Source organism: Oryzias melastigma, linkage group LG10, assembly GCF_002922805.2.
Source record: "Oryzias melastigma strain HK-1 linkage group LG10, ASM292280v2, whole genome shotgun sequence".
NCBI classification, from domain to species: Eukaryota; Metazoa; Chordata; class Actinopteri; order Beloniformes; family Adrianichthyidae; genus Oryzias; species Oryzias melastigma.
In genome coordinates, this window is record NC_050521.1 from 19,432,754 (window position 1) to 19,457,996 (window position 25,243).

At 40.3% G+C, this 25,243-nt stretch overlaps 2 protein-coding genes across 4 annotated transcripts in view; both read left to right on the forward strand.

Moving 5' to 3' along the window:
- Nucleotides 1-18,925, forward strand: part of ppp2r2ba (protein phosphatase 2, regulatory subunit B, beta a) — a 38,285-nt gene extending 19,360 nt beyond the window's left edge. For all 3 annotated transcript variants that reach the window (XM_024284185.2, XM_024284186.2, XM_024284187.2), the window contains 9 exons: nt 6,687-6,784; nt 7,238-7,403; nt 8,141-8,253; nt 11,356-11,533; nt 11,791-11,955; nt 15,603-15,772; nt 16,277-16,368; nt 16,447-16,570; nt 17,411-18,925. In XM_024284185.2, the coding sequence (XP_024139953.1) occupies nt 6,687-6,784; nt 7,238-7,403; nt 8,141-8,253; nt 11,356-11,533; nt 11,791-11,955; nt 15,603-15,772; nt 16,277-16,368; nt 16,447-16,570; nt 17,411-17,566 (1,262 nt within the window). In that variant the 3' untranslated portion in view covers nt 17,567-18,925. The remainder of the gene's footprint in view (nt 1-6,686; nt 6,785-7,237; nt 7,404-8,140; nt 8,254-11,355; nt 11,534-11,790; nt 11,956-15,602; nt 15,773-16,276; nt 16,369-16,446; nt 16,571-17,410) is intronic.
- A 1,062-nt stretch (nt 18,926-19,987) lies between these two features.
- On the forward strand, nt 19,988-22,153 carry gpr151 (G protein-coupled receptor 151). Its single transcript, XM_024283703.2, has one exon. It carries the CDS (start codon nt 20,413-20,415, stop codon nt 21,736-21,738), a length of 1,326 nt encoding a protein of 441 aa, XP_024139471.1. The 5' UTR covers nt 19,988-20,412; the 3' UTR covers nt 21,739-22,153.
- The last annotated feature ends 3,090 nt before the right edge of the window (nt 22,154-25,243 follow it).

The window sequence follows — 25,243 nt, forward strand, 5'->3', positions numbered from 1 at the left end:
GCCGTCTCTCGCAGTTTCTGTGTCTGATTCATTCATTCATCAGATCTGCTGAGAGTGGATGACAGCCGTACAGATTGTAAAAATGTGTCTCCTTAGGACTTTACAGTCGTGGGCCCATCTGTGCTCCCTTCGTCTCCTTTGTTGTGCTTTACTGCTGCGATTTATGACTGATTGTCACACTTCGTAAATCCTGGCCGAGCGTGCATGCAAACACCTCCTAAGTGATATGAAGTCAAGCCGCAGCCAGAGATCATCCGAGATCCCTCGTTTATCATCATAATTTCATCAAAGCGCTCCATCTTTTTAAGACCACACACACTTCCTCACAGAGACACACACAGACCCTTTGGTGAGTGGTAGTGACCCGGTAGGGATTTCCCTCAGGACGCCCTCGCCCACAGCAGCAGGACACTTCAATGATGTCACACTTTAGTGATGTCACTGATGCCGACCTTTGCCTCATCCGGTGTTTCAGTGGGTTATTTGGTGGTCACCCCTTAAAATCTCACTTCAGCTATATATCTTTTATATTTTAAACTTCTTCCTAGTAGTCTTTTTCAATTCAATTCAGTTTGATCTATATAGCCCAATATTACAAAAAAAAATTACCTCGTTGAGCTTCATGCCGGTCATTTTTGAAGCAGAAGGCTGGTTATAAAATATAAACAATAGCTAATGAAATTAAACTGGTTATCCCTGTCCTTAGACATTCCTTCCTGGTAAGGAAAAACTCCTAAAAAACTTGATTCAGGGAAAAAAGAAAAAACCTCAGAAGAAACCCACATGAGGGAGAGATCCTATTCCAGGACGGACAACCGATTTACCAGGATTATTAAAGAGGTATTAGCTTATCTAACTCTACAACTACGTATTTGTATAGAGTTCAGCCAGATAGGACTGGGGAACAAGTGGGGCAAGGTGCACAGCCAGGACGAGCTAGAGGCGCGGTCCACTTGGAATCTGAAATTCCTCCCTCGGAGGGGAGTGGGAAAGAGGAACAACACGTGAATCACACTGCACCAAACAGAAGCACAGAGAACTAAATATAATAAATAATAAAGAAAAGAGGAGATGTAAATACACATTTTTGCACAAGATTAAAAACACCTGTTTTGTTTTACAAGACTTAATTTCAAGCGGTCATTAGAAATGTGCTAATTTCCCAGGATTTATTTGCTTACACTTTGTCCCATTAGCTTATAGCCCTTCACAAGCCCAAACTAACATTAGCATAGCAAAAAAAAATATATGGTGAGCAGAAGTATCCAGTTGTACAGTTTTGAGCCAGATGGCAGCTCAGACAAGGAAAATAATGACGTTAATGGATCTATTGTTCTGCAAGTGAATGCATCAGAATTGTAGCAAAGAAGGGAGAATTGCCCCACCCATGGAAGTTGCTCCAAGCTTTTTCAAATCTGGGATTTTATTCGCTTTTGATCCAACATGATTTGAATCGAGAAATACTCAGAAACACAATTTTAATCTTAAATAATTTTGTATATCTCCTCCATCATGAGAAAAATCCAACACCTACTCCATTTTTTCACAGGAGTAGGTCTTTAGCTATGTGCAGACAGGAATGCACGCTTGTCATTCATGGCAAGTCTCCCGTTAACGTGAAAGCTAAGATCCATAAGCATCATTATTATGGAAAAAGCATTACACTACATGCTGATTTGCATTCTGCAGCTACCAGCAAATGACCCGCTCCTTGCTAACAGTGATGGGTTGGATAATTTGTGTCTAACTGTAGCCGCGCATTTATGTTGAGTCAGTGGAGCGTTACACTTCCCCAACATCGGTCTCAGTTCATTTTCATAATCTCCACTTTGAATGTTTGGATAATGGATGAGACTGTCAGATAAGTCAACACTCAGTTTAAAGATGTGAATAGCTTTTTTCCCAGCCTAATCTAACATCTGCTTTGGTTCTTTATCATTTAGTCACAATAACATATAAGCATCTGGACACTCAAACTCATTTTTTGTCTTCATCGTTCTCCTATTCTACATCTGTCTTGTGTGATATGACCTCTTAGGCACCAGAAAACACTCGTGCAGTCTCCCAACGTGGTGCTCGCAGCTTTTATTGCCGCCTCTGATGAGAACAGAGCTGAGCCCGTTCGCCTGTGCCAACGCAAACGGCCTGGGGCCACACTTTAGGACCCCTGCATAAAAAGATTTAGCCCAGCATACCCTCAGGTCCCATCCATTATTCACCAAGAAACACTCAAATCGCAGGGCCCCGCCTCACCTCGCCTCACGGTGCAAGAAAGATATTGCATGTGTACGCGCATGGCGGTGGTGGTGGGGGTTTGTGTGGGGTGGTGGCAAGGGCTTAATGGCAAGCTGTGAAGTTGGGGCGAGTCGTACTCCTTCTTCAGCAGCTGCTTTCATCCCTTGATTAGCTTCTTAATAAGTCTGTGGCGCCATGAAATTTTAATACGAATTTATTAAAGAATACCCGTGGTGTTGCTGCTGTAGGATGGCAAAAAAAAAAAAAAAAAGCCCCAGTTCTTCACTGCCTGTAGTCTGGTCAGTGGCAGATGACGCACGTGGGAATGAGTTATACACAACCAGGCTGAGGGCTAAGCAGAATTTGAACTTTGTCATAGCAGCAGTGGCTTACACGTGCTCGCTCTTCGAGTAAGTTCCTGCGTTCTGCCAAAGAGCCACTCGCAATCTTTTGTCCCAGTTATAGGGTCTCAAGAAATGCAGGATCTCAAAGTGTTACTCAAACATCTAATTATGAATTCACACCAGCCCTAGATGAAAGAGAATGCTCCACAGCAGACAGACAGACAGGGTGTTGTTTTGGAGGGACCCAACCCCCAATTTCTGTTTTCAATTTCTAACAGAATCCAAAATAACAAGCATTTCAAATGACTTCTCTCGGCGTTCAGCGTAGAGTGTGCGATTGGAGCGCCGGTTCCACTCTCAACAACCCCCCGGCCTCCTCTCTGTGCTTCAGCTTGTCCTGTGTTTTGTCTGCAGTCAGATGTGTGCCACACTGGTTGTGATAATGAAGTGCGAGAAGTGAAGCAGGAACACGTCTCGCCCGTTTTCCTTTTTCCCCCGTCAGCCCCCCGGAGTGCGGGGATGGAGAAGAATCACGTGCAACAAAAGGGATACACATATAAAGCGAATTTTGCGCTACGCACGCTCGGTCTCCGTCTCAAGGGGCCAATCCTGGAGAAACCAGGTTAATTAGCCTGTTCACTCCAGATCTTACAAAGAGTCATGCTCTTTAGATGAAGGGAGCTTCTCGTTCTTTTCATACAGCTAATAAAACCTTAATGATACAGCATGTCTGGGCACCAGACCTGCAAGTAGGAGCGTTTTTTTAGGTTTAAATGACATCATCACCAGTACATAAACCATTTAATACCACTAAAATTCTTGGGAACTGGATGTTGATGTTAATAGTCCTCATGGAAAACGTGCAGACTGGTGATAGTCAGCAGAGGAGCTAGACTGGCAGGTGAAAGAGAGTGCAAGAACATACTGGAATTATCCGCCGGCTTGATCCTTTGACGCAGGCAGCTCAGCACAAGTGCGATAATCCTTTCCTCTCCACGGCTAACAATAACATAGCTTCTGCACTCCACCATGTTGTCCACGTCTCTCCTGTTGTCTGAAAATACAGCACCAACAATGGATAGAATTACTTTTCTATGCATGTTTGGACTGTGTGTGAACCACTTCCTGTTGTTTTTCATTACAAGACAAGATTATTCTGTAAGCAGGTCATCCAAGGCGCCTCTGTTTTTGCAGAATATCTAATGGTGACTCTCTCTGTTTCACATCGCCTGTCGTGTTTAGGCATCTATGCATATATTCGATATGTCATTGTGCTTTGGTTCCACTCCAGAATCAATGCATATCTGTGTTTCCATCTAACTGGTTTTAGTGCCAATACTGAGCGCTGACGAGGGTTATTGAGGATCCAACTAGCAACAGAGACAAAAGAGGAGCTCTGCCTGTTTTAATTCAGCTGAACATGCACACATTACAGCCCAACAGGCTTGTCTGTGTTATTACGGATGATGGATGTGTGTTATCTCGAGAATCCCTCAGATGCACCAAGAAGCGCTGACCTGTCTTTGTTAGACCTGGCTGGTCGCAGGATTTATGGGCTTCATCTGGTTATGGTCTGCAGATGAAGATGTGTGTGTGTGCATGTGTGTGATAGATAGAGACGGTGTGTAAGTACACATTTGATCAGTTGAGTCTCCGGCATGCTGTTTCTTCATGTCCCCACTGGCCTCTCTGTGACTCGTAACACATTTCACACCAGCAGTCTTCACCCATCTAAGAATCTGCCTGGAGCAATGTGTCCCCCCCCAAAAAAAGGATTTCCTATTTGTTGAAATGTTGCCATTTAAATCGAATTCTATTGGAGGCTGAGGCTGAAAAATGAATATGTCTAGTTTGAGTTCATTTGCATGTGAAAAAGTAATTTGCGTTCTGTTGCTGTGAGGTTCAGCTTGGATGATTATGCCAGAGAGATCATTGCAGGACGTACCGGAGTGTAAACTTGTTAAATGGCATCCATCTATTACTATTTCTTTTCTGTGACTTAATGCATTCATGATGAGGGAGGAAGAGAGACGAGAAAAAAGGAGGACAGGAAGCAGGATAACAGCTTTGATGCAAGAACTCTAACTGAATTTTATTCACACCAGTGACTGGTTTGGATTATGTTTGAATCCACTTGGTAAAAAGTTAAAACAGTAAAAATAAAAAGGGGGTTTTCCATGAATATCAACTTGACTCCTACAATCTTTAAACTCACATTTAGTTATGGGGGAAAAAGTCATCATTTTTTTCTATTCCTTTTTACTCCATTTCATATTTTTTCAATTCCCCCAATACCGTGTTCCACCTGTTTCTTGCCAGATGTGCACTCATTTTCTGCACTGACGATAAGAAGTGATGCTCCTTCCACCGATCCTCATCTGGACTGAGTGATAGCCAATTCAGAGTTCAAAATGAGGTTTGACGCTCCCTGAACCCGTCCTTTTACAATTTCAGCCCAGCTAGTCTCGGCATTGTTTATATTTGATAGAACAAATAATAGAAGCACCCGCTCAGTCAGTGTTTTCAGGTAATTCACATTGCTGAACCGGGAATTGACCAAATAAAGCAACACATTTTAGAAGAATGCCCTCGCGGCGGCGTAGTCCTGATGGCTGTGCGGCTTCATCTGTCACTCTGCTGCTCCCATCCCTCTGAAACCATGCACATCTGGACTTATAAAGCACTTTAACCTTTTCCTGTTTCTCCGCAATCTAATGTTTGTGCAACGCAGCAAAACAAAGCCTCCTTTTTTCATTTTGTCTGACGGATAATAGATTTTTTTAAGACCATGAAGCTGTTTTATCCAAATTTGTCAATGTTTTATTCCTTGTAAATATGGTAAGCCCCTTTGTGTCCTGAGATTTAGATTTAGCCGAACAGTTTTTCCTAGAAGATAGTTCACCGATGTACTTGGAGATTTTAATCCCACATTGGGCAACATTTTAAATAAATTTGAGCTGTTTTGTTTGCCTCTATCCAGACCAGTAAACTAGAACTCCAAAGTATTGGTTTATATTCTCTGACAAGATAGACATTTTCATCATCAGTTTGAGTTAAAAAAAAACACCTCCACAGATTTGCTCTTTAAAAATTCAGTTTTTACTAGTTCATTTGTTTTTTCTTATTTTAGAATTTCAAAAGTTTATCATTTATGTAGCTTTAAAAGAAGAGATGAAACCGATTACAGAGTCTATTGTCCAAAGTTGTCTACAGCACTTAACTGCACTTACTCCCCCCGACACGCAGTCACAGGTTTTCACTCTATTGCAGCACTTTCTGTCTGCTGAATTACAGCTAGCATCAGCAACTAAGTCGGAGAGCCTTTGGCACACACACGCACACTCATGCACACAGACTGCCGCTAGAGATGGAAACGGTCTCCATAGCAACACTTCCCTCTCCTGTTCAGAGCTCTGCCAGTAGCAGGTCCACAGAGGGCATGGTGGGGGGGTAAAACAGCAAGCTCCCTTTTTTTTGTGAGTGTAATATTATTGTTAAAAGGGGGTAGTTTCTACTCAATAATTACATTCAGCATAAGCCTCTGCTATATCCAGCATTTGAGGAGGAGAAGCTACTTTTACTTTTTTGGTGAAAGCCATGAATTTCAAATGCCCCCCAGATTTTTTTTTGTATCGACTATTACTCTTTATTTTTTATTAATTCTATTCCCTCCACAGCGTGAGCGCATATGGAAATATCTGTAATAATTGTGAATGTGGTTTTTGACGAGGTAGAGCAGCGTGAGGTCTTAGTCAATTGTTCTGAAATGAATGATGTTATTATTGCCGATGGAGCACTCTTTCAAAAAGCTGTTAAATGACTCAAATCATCTCTTTCAGTAAGAAAAATGTATGAATTATCACACAGTGACTCATCCAGCGGTCTCTCCTAACCTACATTTTCCTCACTATTCACAGTCGGTCCTCTGTGGATTGGCCACAAGATTGCCCTCCTCCTCCCTTTTCTTGAGATGTATTTTTTATGTTTTTTTACCTCCAGATCTCATTCAAAGCTCTTTGTCTCTGCATGTGTGACTCTGACAGGTTTGCCAGTGACCAGAATGACCCTTTCTCCCTCTCCTTCTCTTTTCTGCTTCCTGTGTTGCAGCTGACATTATCTCAACTGTGGAGTTTAACTCAACAGGGGAGCTCTTGGCCACCGGGGATAAGGGAGGTAGAGTGGTTGTCTTCCAGAGGGAGCAGGAGGTATGAAATGCCAACAGTTTACCACCAGTTTACTTCTTTAACTGAGAGCAAAAATGTTTCACTGGGACTTTCTGCTTCAAATTGCATCTTTTTTGGCATTAAGTTAAAAATATGTTTGATCAGATTTCTAAAAATGCTATTTCTGCTTTCTGTCCAAGGTACAAGAGTATTAGATTACACCTAATATGTGCAAAAAGAGAACTACAAATATAGATTTTGTGTAATAGAGCTGCCATAGAAATTGATTCAAATATGTATGAGTCATCTTTTACCCTGAATATAATAAAGTTTTGAAAAATGTACAAAAAACTATTTTATTTTCCGAAAGACAGATTTTTATTTCTAAATGTATATATTCTTGGGGAGATCACACTTAAAGAAACTGCAATTCTGATTTTTTTGTTTCAAAAAGAGGCCATAATGTAATCAGATTTCTTTTGATCTCTTTTGCAGAGTAAGTCACAGCCCCATCGACGAGGGGAGTACAATGTTTACAGCACATTCCAGAGTCACGAGCCTGAGTTTGACTACCTGAAGAGCCTGGAAATTGAAGAGAAGATCAATAAAATTAAATGGCTTCCTCAGCAGAATGCAGCATACTTCCTGCTCTCCACCAACGGTCAGTCAACAGAGTCGGCAAAGCAAAAAATAATAATCGTTTCAAATGAGAAGCTGCTAACGTCACTTCCAAATGTGTTTTTGACTGTGTGTGAGTGCCTCTGTGCATGGAGATGCCACCAGCTGAACAGTTTCACATTACGTGCTTCATGCATGGCAGCCCCACAGGGACATACATCCAAAGGAAACGATCAAAGCATGTGCTACCACGCGCACGCGCGCTCACTGATGGACACATGCATATCGGCAGAGAGACGTCTTACAGATTGCGGGCTTCACGCATGGCTGCCACAGACGTGCTCGCAGTGGCTGGAGCAGATGGTGGAGGGTCCTGTGGCGATGGCCTCGTTGCTCTGACACCAATATTCGCAGCGGAAATTAAAAGCGAAAAGGGGGAAAAGAAAAAAAAAAAGGCACAAACCTGACGGCTGCTGCCATCCACTTCAGTAGACCGAGAAGATGAAATGTAACTGGTGTTTGTGTGAATTGGAAAGCGCCCAGATGGCTTTTTCAGGCAGAGCGTGCACTGCAGCAGGAAAATGAAGTCGACTTGTAGAGGAATATCAGCGACACCAGAATCTGCACATGAACCCGCATTCATCATCCTTGCTGGCCGCTGCCCAGCTACATGCCAGATTGGCCGCCCAGCCCCCCACATCTATCTTTTAGGAAGACCCACTGTTGTGAGCAATGATCTAAATTTGATTTGTGTTTTTCTGTTTTTATACCCAACCCCAGACAAGACTGTGAAGCTGTGGAAGATCAGCGAAAGGGACAAGCGCCCGGAAGGTTACAACCTGAAGGATGAGGATGGGAGAATCCGGGACCCGTCAACCATCACCTCACTACGGGTAATGATAAAACTCCCACCTAGCTTAACGCATCTGTCCTGGTGCATGTTGGTTAGGTTAATATTTCAGAAAAAATCATACATTTAGTGGTACAAGTACCAAATTTGGCATGGATGTACCTTAGGATCCCATTTTTAAGAAATTCAAGAAATCCAAAATGGCCAACATTTGTAAAGATCATATACTTAATTGTTACAAAAATGTCTATTTGCCCCAGTCTTAACCATAAGGGCTGTTCATGAACAAAATTCAATCTCTAAACTTGAAGGGTACCTACAGTTTTTATATATATTTTGGATTTTCTTGTGGAAAAAAAATCATCCAAATTTGGTGGTTGTACCACAAAATTCACGATTATTTTAAAAACCAGCTCCGCTGTAGCTGAGATGTGGTTGGCGTTCTTACACACCCAAGGAGGCAAATAATTACAAAATATTACACAATTTGTTAAAGGTTTGACTCAATTTTAAATTAAGTCTTGTTTCCACTGAGTGGTTCGGTCCGGTTAATTCTAACAAGCGTTTTCACTACGTTAAAGTTCATTTCCACTGAGCGGTCTGTTTTGGTGTAGACCGCTAGCTTTTCGTAGCGTCATTGTAGTGCTACGACAAGAAAAGCATCAACTCTTGTCTTTTTATTGCTTAACTTCTGGTACATTGTGTATATTAGAAATCTAATGTTGTTTGAAAGAATGAAACCACAAAAACACGAATGATAACAAACATTAGCTTAAATGAGCGCCATATTGGCGCATTCTAAAGTAATCATCACTTTCTGCCAATCAACAGATGGCTAGTGTTGCTCCGCGCCAACCGTTCTGTTCCACTTTTCAATTGATAGTGGCCCCTCAGAGGTACAGTTTGGTACTGTTTAATGGGTCAATTTTACAATAAAAATACTCAAAATACCAAACTGCAAAGTGAAACAAGACGTTAATGTCTCATCATGTAAAAACGGATACATTCTTCTTTGTTTGGTTCAGTTAAGACCTTAAAAAATGATCGTATAAACAACGTAAACATATTCGACTAGCTAAGTATGTTTCTTAACAGGAAAAGGTTTTTTATTTCTGTTCTAGAGCATTAATGCAGCTCAGTGAAGTAAAGACACGGCCATCTTTGAGATCCATCTGTTTGCAACTGGTCATTAACCCGGGAGGGGTCACAGGTTCATATCTAATAGGGACAGGTTTGCAAAAAATCAATGAATTGAATAAAATTGGTCCTCAGTTAGAAAACGCAATATGGATCCATGAATTGATTTGCCTTTAAAAGCAACTTCTATTTTTTCGGTAAATTTTAAATTATTATTATTTTCTCCCCCCCCCAGGGTTTTTTTTAAAATATAATACCTTATAAGGATCATTTTAGAAACAGACATTTTAGAAACTTTTGAATAAGGTTTAAAAATGAACAAATAAAGCACCACTTTTCTTTGTTTGGTGCTTTTACCCCTTGATCCCTATTGATGCAAATATCCAACTTATCTTAATTTAGCATCTGCATAAAAGAAAAAGCATTTTTTCATATATGTAAATAAATGTAAATGACAAGGGGTGAAGTTTACTTTACCTAACAAATATTTTAAAATTGAGAGCAATATATTTTAAACTTCAGATATTTTTTTCTGTCTTAGTTTAAGTTTTGGAATTTAATATGTTCCCTTAGGGAGTTTTTTAAAATAAATATTACTATGTACAGCTAAAATAAAGTTATTTTTCCATTTCATGCTTTACAAAATTGGTACAGAAATGCATGAGCGTTCCTATTGGAACACATTGAAAATATTGCTAATAATTCCTTTGCTCGTCACTAACAAGCGTGCTATTTTCTGCGCTTTCTGAGTTAAACTGGCTGCAGAAAGTGCCAATGAATGATGAGTAAGTTCAGCCAAAAGAGGCAGTGAGAACCGTGACGATATCATCTTCTCCTTCTCACTCATTCTCATCACTTCGCTGTCTTTTTAATTTTCACACAAAGAGGTCGCACACATGGGACGACGCTCTCGTACGTTCTTGTGTGCGTGCACGAGTCTGCCATCGTAGATTAGTGCTGCGTTCAGCGTGTCTGTCGCTCTTTGTCTGGTCGGCCAGGGAATCATAGCAACCTGGAGGACAGGCCTGGACTGTGGCAATCCTGTTAGAGGCTGTGAAGCTCATGAGACGGAGGGACTCAGAAACAGTACGGAACACCTAATTAAGTGGAAGGAAAACAGTGAAAACAGCAATGTTTATTACTAAGATACATTTGGAATGTTTTACCTTTGTTTTCAGATGCTTTTTGATGCACAGACATTTGGAGTCAGTACTGAGGAGGTGCAGGGGCAGTGCATTATGGGTTAATGTGGTCCACGTCTCTCTGGACAGCTATGGAAGGGCATGGAAATGAAGTGACACCCACTGAGATACAGCAGCCTGCTGGGCTGCCGTGTCTCTGCGAGTGCCAGCAACCAACAAGAGAAAAAAGGGAAGACGCAGCCGAATTTGCTCTTCTGGCTCCCTCCCCTATCTTCTCTCTTTGTCTGGGTTTTATCTGGCCAACGGGGGGCTGCATGCAGGCTGGTGCGAAGCATCTTTGAAGCCCCCGCTGCACTGTACAAACTGTGTGCTTGTGTGTGGGCGTGTTTGAGCCTGTCTTAATTCGATGGAGTTCAGCTATCGTTCCGTAACCGGGTCTTTTGATGCCCGCGGGCCAGCGCTTTTTTCCTCTGTCTGTGGCACACACACACACAACCCGGAAACCAGGGGTGGCTTATTCAGCAGTTACGTGAGGAAAGGCAGTGCAGTTCCTGAGTTGTGCTGCAGCAAACAGACACAGAATCCCTCTGAACCAGCTCATCAAACAGCCAGGGAGCCCTTTGTTTTCCGACTGTTCCATTAAGATGTGTGAAATAAATGTCAGATGAAATCCCTGGAGCCATCTCGCACAAACACACAGATTTAGCATGCATGCACACAAGCAAACATAATAAATACCCTTTAACATAATCCAATAAAAATCTGCTGATGTCTATATTAAATCAAGTACAATGAGCCTGCTTTTTTTTTTTTTTTGCAAACATTTCATATTTCCTGACAATTCTCTCTGAATGATTCCCCCCCAGGTGCCAGTGCTGCAGCCGATGGATTTGATGGTTGAGGCTACGGCCAGACGGATATTCAGCAACGCCCACACGTACCACATTAACTCCATCTCTGTCAACTCAGACCTACAGACCTTTATCTCCACTGATGACCTTCGGGTGAACCTATGGAACCTGGAAATCACGGACCGCAGCTTCAGTATCCTCTTTGTGTCAAGATGATTTATTTATAGATCCATTCATTAAAATGCTGGAAACACAATGAGAAAAAGAATACAAAGATATGTCAATAAATAGCTCAATTTATTGCTTATTATAAAATGTATTTGGGGTAGAAATAAAGAGTTCTGTCAGTAATTGAATCTAGTTTAAACAAAACTACTTCTTTCATTGATTGTGTTAGTAGATTATGCATTTCCTTTAAAAAGCAGACTTTCCTTAGTGCATTATTCTCAGATATTGTGGACATCAAGCCAGCCAATATGGAGGAGCTGACTGAGGTGATCACCTCAGCTGAGTTTCATCCCCAGCAGTGTCACACCTTTGCCTACAGTAGCAGCAAAGGCTCAATCCGCCTCTGTGACATGAGACTGGCCGCCCTCTGTGACAAGCACTGCAAATGTGAGTATCGACAACAGCCATTAATTAGTGCTGTCACTGAAACTTGAAGCAGGTCATTCCTTGTAGATTTCCTTTCATTGAATGCCTTTAAAACCTCTAGGTTTCTTTTTTTTTTCTTTAATAGTCTAAATTCTGCTGAAAATGTCTAAAATATATTTCATTCTTGAGTATTCTTAGTTCCAAGCATTGACTATATATGAGAACTGGACTGAGTGACTCCTCCACCCCGTCATTCCGAATAGGAAGTACCTGCCACCTCAAATAAGTCAAACTCACATAGACTTCTATTGAGAAATAAACAGCTATTACTCAGTAATTATCTGACCAATCAGGCGTTTCACTAAAGTAAGGGGTTCCCCCTGGCCCCCACGTTAAACGTTTGAAATGTTTAATCGACTTTCTTAACTTTTTGGTTGTCCCCAACTCGCGGGGTCTTGGACCGCGGACTGGTACTGGTCAGAGGGTTGGGGACCGCCTGATTCAATGAGAACGGGCAGCATGCTGAAAAAAATGACAAGTTGGGGACACCCAAAACATCAAAAAGAGACACGGATGGGGCCTGTAAAATACGTTCATATATGATGAGTTGGGAGTGAGAATGTGTTTATAAATGACTTCAACTAATTCCAACATCCCAATATCTGTATTGTGAAAGAATGACAACCTAATTGACTTTAATTGGATAGTTTTTTTTCCATGGATGATGTCACACTCCCATGGTCCAGGACTCAAATACAGTCAATGATTTAAGTAATCTAATCCCTTTAAAATAGCTTTTCCTTAAAAGAAACTACTGTCTTTTTGTTGATATGTATAGGTATGTAGTTTAATATGTCTTATTCTTTTTCTTATTAATAATATTGTTGTTGTTCCTCTTCTTCTTGATAGTATTATATACTACTTATTCAATACTATTTTGAAATAATACAAAACAGGTAAAAACAACATAAACACAACCAAAACATGAATTATTTCACAAGTAAATACATCTATCATCGAATTTAGATGAAAAAAGACAACCAAGAATAATAAAAAAAAAATGCACAAATGTCATCAGAAAAATATTCCTTCTGTTGTCCTGAGTTCATGTTGCTGTGGTGCCCAACCCCAGCTCAATATGCCACCATTGATAACCCATCAGTAAAGGCTGCAGCACACAGAAGTAGCAGGTAGCCTTCTCATGGTCTTAACATCACATGCTTAGGTTGGATGAATAATGAATACATTGACATTTTCGGTGGGAAATCAATGTCTTAAGAGCAATTGCATTAGTCTGTCATGGACACACCTTGTTGTTCAATAATGTCACCCATTTCCTCAGACATATTGATGCTTCCACTGGAGCGTGCGTTAACACGGCCTGTTGAATTTCACATTAGCATCCGAGTGTCACCTGGGGCGACTCTTGGATCTCGCTTAAATGTTGGTCAATTTTCCCTCATTATCGGATAGCTGTTTACTGTCCCTTTGTTTAACCTCACATATAGCTTTAAATGAAGAACGTCGTGACGTTGTTTTGTCTCACTGGAACCCAACCATGAAAGAAACCTAAATTTAGCCACAGCAGTATAAATGGCTTATCTTAAGACAGGACTGATCTAACGTCCCTGTTGCTACCAGATCAGTCCCTGCATGTCAACTAAAACGTTTTACAGCACTTATTGGTTGGAATATGTCTTGAGATGTTAATAACAATAATAACCTCTTAAAGTGTTTAAATTGCAAAAAAAAAGCAATTTTTACCTGCCAGGACTGCTGGATCCTTACTATGCATGTGCAAAATGGGATTGCACAGCTTGGTCTACCCCATCTGTACTGTGTATATGCACGTTTTCTTCCTCTGTTTAATTTATCCTGTTGAAATTTTCATTGTTTCTAATGACAGCAATATACTATGAGTTTTGCGTTTGGGCGGCATTCTTTTATGTCACTGCGCTGTAACCTCCGTTGTTGAGGAAAGCATAAATTTGTGTGAACACGGGGTAATGTGTTGTTTAAGTGGCTTTGACAGCTGTAAAGGGGGCGGAGCTGTCAGGAATTGTTACCGGGATTTAGTTTTTTTAACAAACGAACAAAAAATGTACAAATTACAGAAGTTAATCAAATTAAAATGAGTTAACTTTCACAATGTTGGCGACAAGAGGAAGTGACGTAAGATTTGGGTGGAACTGACTGGGTACCCATTCCAGATCAGGTAGCGATAGTCGCCAAAAGGTCACAGGTCCCTATTCTTGATTATGATATCAATGGTCCTGAGATTGTAATAAAAACACACACACATAAATGCATAACCATTGATTGTATATAGAGAACTGGACAAAGTGGGTGTGACATCACCCATAGAAAATTACTTACCTCTGGCTCCAGCAAAGTGAAGCTAATTCAGTTGCCGTTTTTCCTTGATATGGACGTCACCATCTTAGAACCAGATGACAGTGATTGGTCCAAGTCAGTCTGAGTCAACATTTCTATGCCAACTACTGTAGCCAATCATGAGTGAGCTCCTTCAACTGATGGAGGTGGGGCCAGCGGTTACCATATGCATTTACTGAGGCATCTGATTGGTCAGTTTATAACTTGAATAACTCGCGAAAAAGGAAAAAATATCATTAAAAAATTTATTATTATAAAGAAGATTTTAAGAAAAATGTATTAGAGCAAGAATGGTCATTTTGACAAATACAATTACTGAGTCAAAACTATTCCTTTCTCAGTATGTGATTTTGGTTTCTTGGAGCCAGCACTCACTCCAGTTCTCTATATACAGCCAGGTTCGAGGGTGAGCCTCAGAACAGATCAGTTCATATCAGCTGTCTGCCTGCACGGCTCAGGGGACACATACACACACGAGTTCACAGACCTCATGTATATGGACATCTCAAATCAACCATCACTCTAAATCTCCCTCCACACCTTTAAATCCTGGAGGTTACAGTGATGGATGGGTGGATGGTTTAAGAGAGGATTGCCAAAGCATTGAGCCTCAGGACAGAGCAAGAGGGACCAAACAAGCCCCCCTACTAAATCCCTGGAGACCCTATTATACACCCCTGCAGCGGACGGACCCACACCCATGCATATATACATGCGCACATCCCGCGCATTCTCAAACCTTGGCGCACACACAAACCCGGCAGGACTCATGTGGGCCCAGGCCCTTTGACATTGATTTGTTTTTCTTATCCTCCCCCCTTATCCCTCATTTTTTCATCTCTCGCGCAGCATCCCTAGTTAGACTCCCCGTTGACACATCACAGAGCGATTCTCCGGGCCTCGGCTCAGGAGCGGGATTAGGCAGAGGGTTATGGGGGGGCGTTTTCGGAGAGATGGAGAGACGAGCAGGGAGGAAGGGTGGGGAGGAAAGAGCAGGAGGAACAATAACTTGACAGCTAACGATGGAATGCCCGGCTCCTCTCCCCTCTGTACCGGCCTGCACACAGATCAGCAGCTGCCAAAATCAATATGCATCATTCCCAATATTTACCCACCATGTTGACCGACGATTATCTCCCTAATTCCTTGAAGAAATGCAGCTGCAGCAGCAGCAGCATCGCTGTACTGACTCCCTATCTCTGTCACACTAACCCTAGAGATTTCCTTTGATGAAAAGTGGACATTCTTATTTTTTTCCTCTTCTGTTGTTCCAGACTTTGAAGAACCAGAGGATCCAGCAACACGCTCTTTTTTCTCTGAAATCATCTCATCCATCTCAGACGTTAAGTTCAGCCACAATGGACGCTACCTGATGACGAGGGACTACCTCACCGTCAAGGTGTGGGACCTACAAATGGAGAACAAACCCGTTGAGACCTACCAGGTACGCGTTTTTCCAATTTTCGAATGCTGCCAGTGCTCCAAAGGGATTTCTCGGCTAACGAAGTTGATAAATGACATCCAGGGCTTAGAATTGAATCACAACGTATTGATTTGAGTCTAATCACTCAACATAGTCACCCCGCCAATCTATAACCTTGTCATCTTCAGCAGTTGCCTTGAGAGGGTTTATTGAATCAGAGGGATATTGTGGAAGCAGAAGCAACCTTCAGGGTAAAGCCTCCCATGGTGTGGTCATCCGGGTTAGAGTCATTGTGTCTGATCAAGGAAAGCTATTTCAGGGCAGGTCAAGATTGAGAGGTCTACCAGCTGGGCTCAGGGAACGCTTCCTTCACCACCACCTGCTGCCTAACATCTTAGCACAGGTTACCAGGCCTGAAGGATTATTAACAGTTGAGCAGATGGCTTTGTGACATATCACTAAAGACAGCAGGATGGACCTTGAAACTTTGATGGCATCTAACTATAAAAAAAACATGTTTTTCAGGTTCATGACTATCTACGAGGCAAACTTTGTTCGCTGTATGAGAACGACTGCATCTTCGACAAGTTCGAGTGTGTCTGGAACGGCTCAGACAGGTTAGAACTCACTTCCATCCGTCTATTGATCTCCTGCGTCTCTGTCAGTGGCTCTACTATCTCCTTTTCCTTTCCCAGTGTCATCATGACTGGATCCTACAACAACTTCTTCCGGATGTTTGACCGGAACACAAAGCGGGACGTCACACTGGAAGCATCCAGAGAGAACAGTAAACCGCGAGCTATTCTGAAGCCTCGCAAGGTAGCAGTCATAGAATTCACTATTTACTAGATTTAAACTGAAATTAATAGGACATTTACACTAAAGATTAACAGTTTAACGTTGGCACGCTTATAAACCTCTCAAGAATTTACCATAACTGTTGAAATATAATCGCAATATTTAAATATATTATTGCTTATTGTTTTTTTTTATATTAAAATATTTGTTTGCACAACATCCATTATTTAAATAATATGTAATGTGATTTTCTGATTATTATCATAAAGTTAATTTTAGGGAACCTTAAAATTTGAAAAACTGTTATAAATAAAATAATGTTTTTCAACTAATTTTAAAACTGTAACCACAAACTGTTACAGATGATTTTAAATACCCAAATTTCCAGTTTGATAAAGATAAAAGGAAAAAATGAAAATTCTGCTTATAGTTACACCGACTTTTTAAACCTTTAAAATCAAATTTATAGGAATATTAATGATAAATTTGTTGCTAAATGACAAGTAACAGATGATGTCCAATTACCAAAATATTGTCAAAAAGATAATAATAATAATAACTCTAATAATAATAGGTCATTAGGTTGTTTGAGGCTTTATTTCCAACTGAGATAGAAACAAAAACTAAGCTACAGATAGCAAGTTGTCACTAGGTTATTTTGTTATTATGTTGGTTCGGCCCATTTGAGACCAAAATGAGTTTGACACCCCGTTTTTAATGTCATCAGTCAAGCAGTTTGTTTCTATGTAATTTATGATTTCCTGCACCTGGAATTAATTTAAAATGCAAAATAAAGCAACAGTGCATCCGTAAGATGAGTTGAAACTAGTGCAGATTTCTAACGTCGTCTGTTCCATCCAGGTGTGTGTAGGAGGAAAACGCCGTAAGGATGAGATCAGCGTGGACAGCCTGGACTTTAGCAAAAAGATCCTTCACACAACATGGCACCCGCACGAAAACATCATTGCTGTAGCCGCCACCAACAACCTCTACATCTTCCAGGACAAGGTGAACTAAAAAGGCCTTGCTCAGAGTTGTCTATCCAGTGACTGAAGACGAACAGCATGGATGACAGGAAGCACTGAGCAGATACCATGTGGAGAAAACTCTTCACTTCACCATTTGAATTCCGGCTCATTTTGCCGCATGGATACCTAAAGGACGGAATCCAGGAAATTTATGCAACCGGAGGATTGCTGCATGAATTGTGTCATGGAGCAGCCCTCTTCAGAAAAAGGGTGGATATGGAAAGACACAGAGAAACCCAGCTACCATGACGACGACTCTGTCATGAAGCAACAGTGCCCCCTATTTTTTCAGCCTGCTCATGCTTCGGCGCATGTGATGAACCCTGCAGCCTCGGAGGTGAAGTCGGACAGCCCCAACCTGCTGGCTTTCAATCCCGCTTTTTCAAGCCTCGTTTGTACCAGTTTTTGTGTCTCCTTGTCGAGACGGATGTGGTCAGTAATGTGAACGAAACCCTTCCAGGTTGTGTCAATTGTTTTATTTAATGCTGTAGTTTCGTTGAGTCCTTCTCTCGGTCATTGAGTCTGTTTAGAAGCTGTGGTGCCTTCTTTTGGTGTGTGGGTTCGATGTCGTAGGACTGGGCAGGGGAGGAAGGAAGGGACTGTGTGAATGTTTTAAAAAAAAAGTTAACTTTGGACTTTTCTTCTTTTTTTTCATCTTTAAGGGAAAAGCTAAAAAAAAAGCTTCAGAGAAGAAAAGCAGCTTGAAGCAACGTAGTCGAGATTTCCTATAGCACCTGATTACATGCTTTTGAGCTCAGGTGGTTTGTACAAAGCTAAATACAGTCTGTCTGATGTCACCAGTTTGCAAAAGACATGAAAATATTGTTTTGCAAAGTTGTTTAAAATAAAAAAATAAAAAATCCTAGCCACACGTTTGTATAGTGCTGAAAATGATCTGCAAACGGAACAATCTCAAAACGGATCCGATCAAACTGTTCAACCTCACTTGCAAATTACAGTGTTAGAAAAGCACCTTTCCTGCATGCGGCTGATGTGGCTCCGACTCACCTGTCAGCCTGCATACGGTCCACAAACATCTACAGATTATTTGAGGCGCTATGCAGCGGGGTTGTCTCGACTCTAATGTCGGTCTCAGATTCGTCACAGGAGCCAACTCTCCCAAAGCAAGGCAGTCAAAGGTCTAACTGAACTCTCTGAAATCAGGGAATGAGTAAGTGTGATTTCTTTAACTGTAATATCTTCTAAACAACCTCCTTTGTGACTCTATCATTGAAAAAAAAAATCTTTTATAGCTCAGAATGTATTGAAATGCAATGAAATACCATGCAGTCTTTATGCTTACTGGACTTTCTTTGAATAAAAAAATAAATAAAGATGTGCAAGCTTATTTTCTGTTCTTTTCAGACTTCAACTGCAAATGATTGCAACATTCGAAGGTATAGATGTCTTAAAAAGTTAAAATATTGGGGAAAAAAAACATTATTTTCTGTCATACAATGAAAAAGTGAAGTACATTAAATTTCTAAAAATATTCATGATTTTTGAAAAATTCAATGCTGTAAAACCAACAATAATCTCCTTATTAACTCAAAACCTGTAAAAGTTTCCTGAGCTTTTTAATGGTCCCAGTCTGAGAAGGTAAGCCTTGAAATCCCATGGAAGAGAGCTGACTCAGCAGATCTCCAGAGGACAGTCATCGACATCGTTCATGAGGCGAAAAGCCCCAAACGTTTGTTACTCCACAAGCTGTATCAAAGTGCATTAAGAGAAAAGTAATAGAAAATCATTCTAACAGTATAAGAGCCAGTTGCCAGAGGCTCATATGATTTTCTTTCTTTCAAAATAAAAGACTTCCTGTCCCAAACAGGATCACTCAAGAGAAGCAAATGCGTTTGTAAACAACACAAGAAAGAACTGACATTTTCTCATGTTTTACTTTAAATTTATTTTGGTGAGCTTTCATCCTTTTTCCTACTTACTATTAACTGAAGCATAAACATCAAACACAATTGGCTAATGATCCAGTAGAAAAAGTATATGAAGAAACACTAATCTATATATTTTAGCCACTCCCCTCTGATAAGCCACTAACCACCATTATGTAAAGATCCCATTTATAATATGGGTTTCACGAAATCAGTTGACTGACAAAAAAATACTGCAACTTTTGAGATGGACCTGTGAGGACATTAAGTTTAAGAGTTTATTTTCTACACTGTGTTGGATGTGGTGTAATATCGCCTCCGTGTGGACAAAAAAGGAAGTAAATGGAGTCAATGTTCAAAATTTCTGATTTCTAATATTTAGTCATTATTTTATTTGAAAAAAATCTAAATAAATATATTTATTAATAAATTTAAATAACAGTTTTTATATATTATTTTGACTTTTCCTGTTCTAAACGATGACATTTATTTTGGTAAAAGACACACTTTTGTGTTTTTTTTTCTTAGATGCACTTTTGTTACCTTAAAAATTGCTTTATATTTAAAATACTTAAATCAAATACACTGCCAGTTTATCTTTAAACCTGCAGGATTTCCTAATGGGCGTCATGTGGGTGTAATCTAAGCACATTTTACCACTTGGGGACAGAAGCTGTCAATCAAGCAGCATCTTTATATCTAGACTCAGCGGCGGCGGCGTTGCACTTCAGGATAAAGCCAGAGACACGCTGAAGCTCCGCTGGGATCAATGTCTGTCCATCAATAACATCTCTGATGAGATTATTTCATAGTTTTTTTTTTTAAATCACAGAGCATATTTCATAATCTGCAGGAAGTTTTTCTGTCTGGGTGTTTTTTGTTTTTTTCCTCAGCAGGTTATTTTTGACTTTTCGCTGTTTTTCGTTCTGTGTCAGACAACCTGGAAAGGATGGATAAGCAGAGCTGGAACAATGCCACCATCATCAACAGCTCCATAGACAAGTTCTCCTTTGACCAAGTTGGGACTTTCCAGCACCAGGACTCCGGTGAGCTCAGAGTTCTGGTGCCAGCCATTCTGGGAGTCATCTGTGTTTTGGGTGTGGCCTGTAACCTCACTGCCATGGTCATCCTCTTCTCAAACGCTCACAGGGGCAAACTCTCACTGATCAACTCCCTCATCTTCAATTTGATGTTTGCCGACGGGCTCGTGCTGATGTTTACAGTGCCGTTCAGGGCGGCGTCCTTCTCCAAAGCTAGCTGGAACCTGGGCTGGGTGGTGTGCAAGACGGCCGACTGGTTCCTCCAATCCTGCATGGTGGCCAAGAGCCTCACTGTGGCCATCATGGCCAAAGCGTGCTATCGCTATGTCTCCAACCCAACCAAGCAGGTGAGCATCCACCTGGGCTCCATCCTGGTGGTGCTCTTCTTCATCTGGCTCTCTGCCTGCTTGGTCACCATCCCCCTGTGGCTCTTCGCTCGGCTGCAGAGAGAGGTCAGCGGGCTGGTGTGTGTGTTGAAGGTTTCTCCTGGAGCTCAGGAGTTCATGTCGGTGTACACCAAAGCTTACCCTGTCGGGGTCTACTGTGCCCCCCTCAGCTTTGCTTTGATGTACTTCGGGAAAGCTTACGGCCAATGCCAGCGCCGCTCCAGTAAGACACAGAATCTGCGCACTCAGATCAGATCAAGTCGACTCACTCTCATCCTTTTCAGCCTCACTGTGGCCATGGCTGTCCTCTGGCTGCCTCAATGGGTGGTGTGGCTTTGGGAGCGTCACTTGGCAGAGAAAGAAATCGGAGTGGCTCAGCCTCTGCTGTCTTCTCCCCCTCTTTTTCTGGTCCTCTCTGCCCAGCTGCTTACCTTCTCCCTGTCGCTGATAAACCCTCTCATTGTTCTCTTCCTCTCTGAGGAGTTCAGGGAGGGCTACAGGGGGCTGTGGAGACGCCTCACTCTACGCAAGCAGCCTCCACCTAAGCCAAAGCCAGGACCCCACAATCCCACCTCACTGCAGTCCCCCTGTCCCAGGCCGGAGACATCTGGACAGCTGAGCTGGGAGAGAAGCCTTCAGCTTGGCTCCAGCCAGGAAGCCCCAGAGGATCCGGCTGAGCTGGAGAAAGCAGCTGGAAAAGAAGGGAGAGAAGCTGACAAGGTGAGCCTCAAAGACGGCTTCGTTTTGCCAGATGTGGAGCAGTTCTGGAACGAGAGGGAAACGGAGACGCAGACGGTGGAAAACGATCCAGTGCCATGGGAGAACCAGACAGAGGAAGGGAAAAAATAGCCTCCATCCATTCCAGATGAGAGGACTGCAGAGAGCAACACTGTAAATGTTCCAATAATCCTGTTTCCTCATTAAATAAATGTAGTTTAATTCATATTTATTAAAACTCAAACAGAAAAGCATCTTCTGATATTAATTTTATAAACATTTTAAAGTTATATTTGTAGTTTGAAGCTGAATAGCTTGTCGGAAAACTTTTGTGTGAACATTATTTGTATTAGTAAAACTTGTAAACATAACATAAAATGTGCAAAATTAAACATTTTCAGCAAAATATGTAATATATTATTATCATATCGTCATAATTCATCGTATTTTGTGTTTTAAAGTAAAAAAGTATGTTTATGGTCCCAATTAATGAGTATCTAACATTTGCTGTCGATAAAGATTCAGAATAAATGTTGTTTAAGCTTCATTGTCTTGTTTTCTTGTGATGCCTTAAATCAGATCAGAATGAAGTGTCTGCAGATTTGATGGATTCCTGCTGATTCTTGGTCATTAAAGTCATTTTCATGCGATTAGGTCTTTAATTAATCTTAAAAAAAGCTTTTCCATAATTCAGATGACGTCTGGACCCGCCTCTGTGGAGGAAAACCTCCATGTTTTCAACAAAAAGGGCAAGAAGTGTCACAAGTTAGAAGTAAAAAGGGAGAAATGTGTATTTTTCTCATTTTTTCTTTTATTAAAATGAAGATTTCAAAAATAAAAGGATGTGGGGATGAAAGCTATGGTAAAAAAGCAAATTAATTAAAGGTAACGCACATCAGATCACTACCTTTTTTCTCTCCCCTCCCGTATGACATTTTCCTGTCATCAATCATTCATATTGACCTTTCATTGCCAGAGGCAAGTTACTCAATAGAGCAACACTTAACTACACAAGCCATCATCATTTCCTGGGGTGCTGACCTGGCCATTAACACTGCAGGAAAAAACAGGAAGAAAACGGATTTTAGTGTAACATTTTCTTAAAAATCCATCTTCGAAAACGACTATGACTCAGCGGAGCCAATGAGTGTGTTCATCATAATTAGGTTTTATCCATAAAGATGACAGGTGACCATTATTCCAGACATTTTTTTTTTTCCCGTTGGAACCTCAGCCTCTGGCGTTCACAGGAAATGAAGCAGTAAATTCGGGTTCAGAAACATCAGTTTACACAAAGCCTTGAAGCTTTGACTGGTCAGATATAAGACAAATTACAGATAATACAAGTTCTTTATAAAAAGGTGTTTTTAATGAGTTAGTTTCTGTGGCATCATTTTAAGAAATACAATTTTTAACGAAAAAGATGAAATATTTCTATCAACTCATAAAATCTATTCATTTTTTTGTGCAGCTGTGGCCTAATTTGTATCTAAAATAAAAGTTAAGAAAAGATAACATTTTTAAATGAATTATCTAATCACAGTAAGATTAATTACATGCATACCAAATATCAAATCTTTATCTAGTTTCTATAGTTTTAAGATTTTTCAGTTGATTATCTAACCAGAATAGTCCAAATTTAAAGATTTATCCGATTTTGGGAAAGTAAAACATAGAAATTATGAATATTGAATGCAATTAAACTAAATAATAACAAATAAAAATGAGCGATTGTAAATAAAAAAAAGCTAAATGCAGATTTTTTTTCATAAAAAAACTTCCTCTCTCTCTCAATGGGATTAAAATAAAATAAAAACTCTTTTTGTAGACCTGTAGGTTTTATTGGGAATATTCGAAGTATGAATGGGTAATTCTGACATAAACAGACCAAATATAAAATAAAATTAAAAAATATATACATTTTTTTTCTTCCACTTATCATAAATGTGTAGCCAGTGCAAAGAAGCAACAACTTGATATAAAGTGTTTATTATCTGAAATCAGATCTCCAGATCTGTGGGATAATCAGCATCATCGGTGGAAAAACACCTCAGGGTTAATTGGGTGGTTATACAAGGCAGGGGAGCTGCAGCAGGTGAGCTCCTCCCTTCACTGGCCTCCTGGCTGGGGCTCCCCCCCACTGCGATGGACAACGGGGGTCGTCAGCCGCCTGTTTTATCCCCCAGCCAATCATCGGTTCTAATAAATGAAACTCCACAGGAAGTGACATGACTCCCAACGCTAATTATGCTCAACGGGAGAGGCTGGATGTAATTAAGCCGCACGCTCAAAACCTTTTGCCTGTTGATGCCTCCCAGCTCCCCTCTCCTCACTTTGGTCCTAACCCGTATCATTTGGCGCCTCCGTCAGTTGAAGAGCAGGCCTGTGAGTGAGGAGATCAGCTGGTTCAGGGGGTCTGACCCTGGTATTTAGCCGTCTTTTGATTAGAATAAATCAGAGGGCTTTCATCTCAGCAAAGGATGTGCAGGTTTAAAGGGCAGCACTTCTCAGAAAGGACGTCATTTTAATGGTGTGGCAGGTCCTTTTTTTCTTTAAAGTACCAGACTAACATCAAACACACAGAGACGTAAAGAATAGTTTTACTGAGAAGTGGCTCAACTGAAAAAAATATGAATGACATGATGAGTTGTGACATTTATAATGAAAGGGAGAAAGCTGAGAAGATATTTGATCCACGTTTTGTTATTTTTAGAGCAGTAAAAGTGATAAATCTTTGCCTTTAAATCTTTAGCAGACATGAATTCTGATTTACATGTACGCCGTTCCATCAACATTTTAAAATAATAATCAAAACAAAGTGGTTGAATATGTTCCATTAAATTTGGCACATTTTGTTGAATTTCTTTTCCAGCAAAATACTTTTATGTCTTCCTGTCTACACCTTGACTTTTTTCGTAATTTTTTCCTGCACTTTTAAATATTTTAACATACATTTAACAGATTTTTATGAACATTTGGAGATAATAAGCTTTGCTGCTTTATTTGATTATGTTTTATTTCATTATATTTACTGCTTTATTATATTTATGTGGTATATTTGTATGAAAATGTTGTGATTTTAGTGAAATTAGTGTGTGATTTTGTCCATTTATGAGCAAATTTCTGGTTGGCGAAAACTAATAAACAAACAAACATTTATTATTTTTTGTAGTAACTTAACAATATTAAATAAATTGAAAAAAAAGTTTCATAATGAAGGAGACATTTGACCCCATCTAAAAAACTTGTGCTTGCTGCACTGCCACCAAGTGGCCAAAAGGAACATTTAAATAACACACTTGTAAAATTTTTTCCAATAGGCATTTTTTAAAATAAACTTAATTTTTCATTTAATACAAGCACATTTCCAAGAATTGTTTTCTAGTAAAAAGTAATGGATTAAATTTATAATTTTTCAAAGAGGTTTAAATTGAGAAGCACTATAAAGTATTTTTTAAAAGTCTCTGTTCTTCATTTCATGTTTTTGATATGGTGTGCAACAATTTTTACCTTTGAGAAACTTTTAGTGTTTGTCAATGTGCAAAATGTTTTGGTTAAAATCATTCCAAAGGCTATGCACAATAAAAAACAACAATATTTTTATTTTACTTTTATTTATTTCCTTCTTTCAGACAAA

Coding starts and splice junctions, on each gene's coding strand:
- gpr151 (XM_024283703.2), top strand. CDS start 20,413: ATGGATAAGCAGAGCTGGAACAATGCCACCATCATCAACAGCTCCATA.